Source organism: Chrysochloris asiatica, unplaced genomic scaffold (genome assembly GCF_000296735.1).
Source record: "Chrysochloris asiatica unplaced genomic scaffold, ChrAsi1.0 scaffold00126, whole genome shotgun sequence".
NCBI classification, from domain to species: domain Eukaryota; kingdom Metazoa; phylum Chordata; class Mammalia; order Afrosoricida; family Chrysochloridae; genus Chrysochloris; species Chrysochloris asiatica.
Genome location: NW_006408644.1, coordinates 7,043,268 through 7,050,863, shown reverse-complemented (window position 1 = coordinate 7,050,863; position 7,596 = coordinate 7,043,268). Strand labels below are relative to the sequence as shown.

The following is a 7,596-nucleotide window of genomic DNA, read 5'->3' as shown; positions in this document are numbered from 1 at the left end:
CTTTCCCTTTGCCCTGTTTTCCTTTCTCAGAGTATTAGGTGATGGGGAGCTTGGCCTTACACTTCCTTTTAAAAAATGGCATGTTGATGGTTCCCTATGTTTTTTTTTTTTTTTGGAAAAAAAGTCCCATTTGACTTTTCACCTAGTAATTTCCTATGTCTGTTTCTGTGAATGAAATTTATGGATTCCCATTTTCCAGACAATTGCCTTGGAAAGTTATATAAGCAGACACTGATTTTAAGAGAAGTTAGACTCGAAGGTTATAAAATGTTAAATTTGTCCAGAGGGGAGTTCTTGTTCACAGAGAAGAGCCTAGGACCCTTTTTGCTAGGTTAGCTTTCTCCTTTGCTGAGTCTGTGTTGGATCTGCTATGACTCACTGCCTGTCCAGTGGTTTAATAGATGCTTAAGCAAATCCACACTATGTCATTCAGATAATTAAACATTGGGGCCATACACAAAAAGGCACGTTTTAACACACCAGTTTTGGGGACATTTTATTATTAGCCTCTTATTTGCACTTTTTCTATCCAGCATAATAAAATATGGTATTTACAAATCCTTATGTTTTCCTTTCTCTACTCCCCAAACCTGAAGAAGTGCAATTTTCCATTGCTGTCATCCATGTTAGATCTGCTCCATTTCATTTGCAAGAGATATTCTCGGCAGACACTTACCCACAGTGTTCAGCATTAATCAGGCCACTTATGATGATGTAGAAGTTTATTATAACATGAAGAGAGGAATTATCTATGGGTAATTCCGAAGAACTGGCTGCAAGTAGCCAAATGCCGCAAAGGCAGAAATTCATTGAATAGCATGCATTTATTATATGTTGGCTCTCCGAAGTTTAAGGATTTGAGCTCAAGCTTTCTACTAGACCCTCCCCAGCATGCGGGCCACCCACCAGTTGCAAGGCATGATCACACGACAGATGACCCGTCCTCCTTGGTAGCAGTATGGATATGGGTAATAACCTAGTAAAGGTTCACAGACGCGGCGGCAGTAGCGGTTGCCTCGACGGCAGTAAATACAACAATAACCTCTTTCATCCAGCATGGGGTCAAATTCTATTCCATTTTCAGTCTGAAAGAAGAAGAAGCCAGTGTTGGAGACAAAAGTTCACTAGGAAGATGTTCCACTTAGCAGAGGAAGACGATAGGATTATTTGAATTAAGGGCTGGTGAGAAATTAAACTCCTCAGCCTGGATCATGACGATAAATCAATAGAGATAAAGATTATATTTTGAATGAGCCTCCTGGAGATTCCAAGTTTCTTAGACTTTTTTTTTTAAAATCATTCCACTTCCAATGTTTGTGATCTGAGGGTAGTAAGTTGTGGGAGGGAACTTTACTTTTTCTTGACTAAGAGTAAAACATTCAAACAAACAGAAAAACAAACCCATTTGCACTGAGTCGATTCTGACTCATGTTGATCCCATGTGTTACATACAGTAGAATTTCTCTATAGGGTTTTCTCAGATATAATCTTTATGAAAAAAGCTTGCGAGGCCTTTTTTTCTGCAGAGCCACTGAGTAGGTTCAAACTGCCAACCTTTAGGTTAGTAGTTAAGCACAAACTGTTCTCTGCCCAGGGACCTCCAAACAAGAGTAATGTGCACATAACTCACGTAGTCATTTATTGGAAGGTCTTCCTCAGTTGCTTGTCTGGTGTGACGGGTCTTCTCCACTTTCACTTGAGGAACCACCCACTGCTCATTTTGCTCAATCTCTTTTTTTTCATTGGTAGGAAAATGAAGATCTTCACCATCTTCCTCAAAGTCTTGTAATTCTGAAACTAAGATGATAAATTCAAGGTTGGGATGCAACTGCTTTGCAAACATTTCTGAAAGAACTGCTTGGGGGAGTAACAACTGGGATTAAATTTTTTCATTGGATTTTCTCATTGGCATCATTTAGGCATCCATGGACCACTTTTCTAAGTTCCTACAGCTGATATTTTAACCTGACCATTCCCATGCACACAGACATTTACTTTGCTTAATTGGCATCAAACATTTACTTCTTTGCTTTGTTAGTGTACTTGATAAAAAACAGAGCAAGAGACATTTTGTGCCCCCTAAATTGATTTTGTTGTTGTTGCTGTTAGGTGCCTCCAATCAATTCTGACAAATAGTGACCCCAGTCCTGGTATGGCGCTGTGGGTTAATGCACTGAACTGCAAAGTCAGTTTGAAGCTCAAGGTTGGTGGTTCAAGCTCACCACCTGCTCCTTGGAAACCCTATACAGGGTCGATATGGGCTGGAACCAACTTGACAGCACTTAACAACAACAACAACAATGACAGAGTAGAACTGCCAGGTCTTTCTCTTAAGGAGCCAGCTTGATGGGTTCGAACTACCAACCTTTCAGTTAGCAGCCAAGAACTTAATTGTTATGACACTTTGGTTCCAATTGATTTTAGGTGCTCAGTAAATATTTCTTAGTTGCCTGATCTGATTTGGCATTCTCTATCCTCCTCCCTCTTCCTTTCTCTTTCCTGTCTTAAATTTTTTATTTTAACTTACTATTTTGAAATAATCTTGGATTTACAGAAGATTTGCAAAGATAGAATAGAGTTCTTTTATACTCTTCACTCAGTTTCTCTTACTGTTATTATTTACCTACCATACCTGCTGCCATTGAGTTGATACCAACTCATAGCAATCCTATAGGACAGGATTTCCAGGGTGTAGTGCTGTAAGAAAAGCACTGAACTGCTAATTTAAAGGTTGGAAGTTCAAACCCATCAGTCATTCCTTGGAAACTGTATTCAGGGATCACTATAGTTTGGAACCGACTCGAAGGCACTTAGCAACAACAATCTTTATAACAGCAAACTGTGTATCTTTCTCCTGCAGAGAGGCTGGTGAGTTCAAACCACCAAACTGCACCACTAGGGCTTCTTTCATCCTACATATTACATAACCATGGTACAATTATGCAAACTACGTGACAAACATTGGTACATAGTATTCAAAACTATAGACATTATTCAGATTTTGTCAGTTTTCACTAAAATCCCTTTTCTGTTTCAGCATCCAATCTAGGATAATACATTTAGCTTCTTTCCTTTCTTTCTTTCTTTTTTTAATCTCTGAAGAGTACCAATAGGTGCCTTCATTGGTGAGAGGATTTGATAGTGAGTACGACAGTAATCTATGTTGTCCAGAGTGAGGGAGGTGAAATTCTATGTTAGCTAGGCAGAATAAGATGTCCAGGGATCTTTGACCTCTCTATGGCCTGAATGAAAGTTGAGGGACTAGGTTATTCTAATCTGGACTTGGTTATTCTAAATTCTCAATAACTTTTATAGCGGTTTCTAAAATGGTCATTAACTATTTTGTACAGTAGTGCTGGGTGCCTTATCTTCTGGGGAGACTGGCACCATTTGTTACAGATAATCCTTTCTGAGAAAACAGTGCATTGTTTTAGTACATATCCCTTCTGTTCTAGAGTTGGACTCACAGTGGTTTGAGCAATAAGTTAGTATTTGATCACAATGGATATAGATGTGCAAATAAACACAGATTAGCTTTTGCTATCACTTGTCACATTAGGGTGGTGTTTCTTTTGCTGGGATATTTAAAAACCTGTCAGCATTAATTTATCTGATTTATAACTTGGCTGTGAAAAATTCCCTCCTCACTGGCAGTCAGTATATATAGTCTCATCCAAGAATATATAAGCTAATAATTTGTTTTCCTAGAAATATAGTCTCTGAATGCTGGGAGCAATAACCTGTTACTGTCTTTAGAAGAAGGGGGAGGAAGATGCCATACCTGCTATTAGAGTGGGATTGATCCAATACATGGTCACATTATCACAAATCTCCAGAATTTTAGAATTTTTAAGGAAGTCTCGGTTTTCAATAGGTTTTTCTGCTGGGACCCAAATCACAGATTGCTCAAAGAAAGTTGTGGTGATTTCTTCATTCTATAAGCAGAAAGTTGGATGAACGTACAATGGAATACTATTCAATATTAAAAAGTAATGAAGACATTGAAAAACCCCTCTTAACATAGAAGAACCTAGGGCACATAATGCTGAGTAAAATAAGTCAATCACTAAAGGACAAATATTACATGAGACCACTATTATTAAAAGTCAAGAAAAAGGTTTATACACAAAAAGAAGCATTTGTGATGGTTATTGGGGATGGGAGGTTTTAGGGAGGGCTAAAAAAGAGTAGCTCAGGGTAGGAAAAGGAAAATAAATTAATAAAATGAACAAGGCATTATGGGATACTGAAAAACACTCTATTATGAGCCTGAATAATTGAACTCCCGTCATAAGATTGAGGACATTGGTGGCTCTTTAATAATATCTCTGCCTTTCATGTGGGAGACTAGGGTTTCATTCATGGCCAATGCATTTCATGTGCAGCCACCACCCATCTGTCAGTGATGATATGCATTGCTATGATGCTGAACAAGTTTCAATAGAGCTTCTATACTAAAACAGACTAGTAAGAAAGGTCTGGTGATTACTGGTACTGTAGTGATTACAAGTTGGACTGCTAACCTCAGGGTCAGCATTTCAAAACTATCAGCCATTCCATGGGAGCAAGATGAGACTTTCTGCTCCCGTAAAGATTTACAGCCTCAGAAACCCTATGCGTGGTTGCTATGAGTCTGAACCGACTCCATGGCACACCACCATCATGGGAATGATATGTGTGCAGCATTTTGGTGCATGGGATTGCCATGACTGGCTGACAGTTAACAAAAACAATCTTAGGGCTGCTTGTGAACTAGCTCTCTGTGCCTTGGGTATAGTAAGTGCCATGGGAAGGGGTTAATTGGTCCCTCCTTTACAGGTCTATCAGTAAGACTGCTCATTGAAACAGAAATCTGCTTTGGTATCATTTTATTCAAAGTCAGGAAGGGTTTCCATCATTTTCTAGGCCTTTCACTAGGCCATTTATGTTTAAACCTTGGGTGATGTATGTACATCTGTTTTCTCTCTTTTAAATGGATGTGTGAGTGCTGGCCTTGTTTTAGGTTTGCAAGTAGCATTTTACTTCAAACAAACAAAAAATATAATCCAAACTGGTGAGATCAATTAAATAGCAAGTGAACCTTATTTGGTTTTCCAAGATTTGTCTGTTAATGGTAGTTAGTTGCCTTTTTAAAAAGCCAAATCTCCAGCCTTTGGACTTTCCTGGCTTTATAACTATTTCATTTCTTTATTTGAGATGGTTAAGACTTGTCTAAGAGATTGGTTTTTCTTTACATAGCCTTTTCCATAATATTAAGAATTCCACTTTCTCTTCAGTTTCTAATATTGGAATTGTTTGTCTTGAGTATCTAGTTCTTTCTCACTTAACGTTTTGCTTTAGATATTTCCCTCCACGACCTCTTTAATAAGGCTTTTCCCTTTCTCTTTTGTTTCTGTCTAGCTTTATGATTTCAGTGTTTTTATTTATTTTCTGAAATATGCCTTTGTATGTTTTTTCAAGTTATTTACAATCCTCAAGTGCTACCTCCTTTGCCCTTGAGTTTGTAAGGACCTTGGGATGCATTGAAAAGGATTGTGTAAAATGTGGTTGGTATGCTGACTAGCTTTGTTAGCAAAAATCAGGGCTTTATTTATACCTGCTCTGCATGTCTAACATGTGCACATCATGGATACAGCAGTGAGGGAAGTTAGAATAATTGAGTTTTTTCTACTCAGTATCATAACATTGTCTCATAAAAATTTGGTTATAAGAATATGCAAATAAAAGGATTTTCTTGAAGGTACAAACAATCTTACTATCATGAAAAGAATACTGTTACTTAAAAAATTTGAACAAATTCACTGAAGAATAAATTAGGGACAAAATGAGAGAAAAAGATACTTTATGAAATCAGTTCAGGCTCTCATTATTGGCTGGCCCTACTCAAATGCTTACATCATTTTCTGTAAAAAACAAAACAAAGCAAAATCACATATGATTTTGAATATAGCTACTTTTTAATCTGTTGATTCTCCTTTCATTGTACTCTTGCCTCTTATGTTCATTTTTAATGTCCTAGAATTTGGTCTGTTTTTCAGATACATTTTATTTATGCTTATTTGTCAAAAGTGACCTCCAGGATTTTTCACTGCTATGGGAGAACATGGGAGCAGACCATCATCTTTGGGCAAATCTTCTTTTTCTGGGAAACTCTAGTAACACGGTCAGTAACTTCTCCTGCCATAGGAGATTAGTAGCACGTTGGGACCCAATGACAACTCTGATTACTGGACAAGGGAAAGGCGAAAGTGCTTGCCCAGCCTCTGGGCTCCCAAAAGAAAGAAAACAAAAAGAAAAATGGTAAAAAAAAAAAAAAGTTGATGAAGTTAAGATGGAAAGATTTGAATGAGAAGACAGTAAACAAGAGCGTGGAGAAGGGGAGAAGAAAAAGACATTTGAAGTGTAGAGAGGTCACCGTGCCATTGCAATAATGCCATTTTAGATTTGCCAGTTAAACACTAGTGAAACAAAACAACAACAGCAAACACAAGAAAACAATAAAAAATATTCATTCCTGGCTATTGAGGGAGTATATTGTCACAATATGGTTTTAGCAGAAGTTTCCCACACCTTCTCAGCTGATAACAACATACTGTAACTACCAACAAATTTTAAGGGAAATGTAAACAGTGTTAGGAACTTCACTGATGTCTGTATTTTAGGCACTAATGCCCTAAACTCCCATTAACTTTTCAGGGGCTGTTGACTGTTCCAGTGCCTTAGGTTACCTCACCCTGGCCTAGCAGTGTACCTCCTGAGAAGTTTCTTTGTTCTTGTCTTTCCTTCCAAAACCCAAGCCAACCCATTGCTATAGAGTCAATTCCAACTCATAGCAACCCTACAAGAATTGCCCCACAAGATTTCCAAGCTTGTAAATCTTTCATGGATTGCAGACTATCTTTCCTAGTGAGGTTAAAAATGAGCCCTGGTGATATAATGGTTAAGTGCTCAGCTGCTAACCAAAATGTCAGAGTTCAAATCCACCCAGTGTCTCCATGGTAGAAAGACCTGACGGTTTGTGCCCATAAAGATTACAGCCTAGAAAACTCAACGGGGCAGCTCTATGCTCAGTCACACGAGGTCGCTATGAGTCAAAATCTATCTGATGACATCTAACAACAACAGTAAGGTTAAATGTGGATTATTTTCTATCTACGTGGAATCAAACAGCAACTATAAAGATTCATGTTAACGGTGGAGGAACAATTCAGGTAAGGAAGGTGAGAATGGTTTCATAACTTGAAGATATAATTAGTACATGTAGAAATTGTTGAATTGGTATATATTTTGCTGTGTACATTTGCAACAATAGCAAATTATTTAAGAGAATATGGATTATTTCGCTAGCAACCCCACACAAAATGGCAAGGTGAATGAATTGAAATCTTAAAAATAGGTGAAGATCAATGGAACAGAATTGAGAATCCAGAAATTAACGCATCTACATACAGCCAACTGATTTTTGACAAAACACTGAAATATATCGCATAGGGAGGTGATAGTCTCTTCAACAGATGGTACTGGCAGAACTGGAAAATGATATGCAAAAGATTTAAACAAGGCCTTCACCTCACACCTTATACAAAAACCAACTCA

The 7,596-nt window shown here is 37.8% G+C and overlaps 1 protein-coding gene across 1 annotated transcript in view; it reads right to left on the bottom strand.

The window, feature by feature from the left end:
* Nucleotides 1–707: 707 nt before the first annotated feature.
* TNMD (tenomodulin) overlaps nucleotides 708–7,596 on the bottom strand; it is a 21,227-nt gene continuing 14,338 nt past the window's right edge. Inside the window, exons 5-7 of the mRNA XM_006869089.1 lie at nucleotides 3,782–3,935; nucleotides 1,631–1,797; nucleotides 708–1,085 (exon numbers count right to left, since the gene is read on the bottom strand). Coding sequence (XP_006869151.1) covers nucleotides 876–1,085; nucleotides 1,631–1,797; nucleotides 3,782–3,935 — 531 coding nt within the window. The 3' untranslated portion in view covers nucleotides 708–875. The remainder of the gene's footprint in view (nucleotides 1,086–1,630; nucleotides 1,798–3,781; nucleotides 3,936–7,596) is intronic.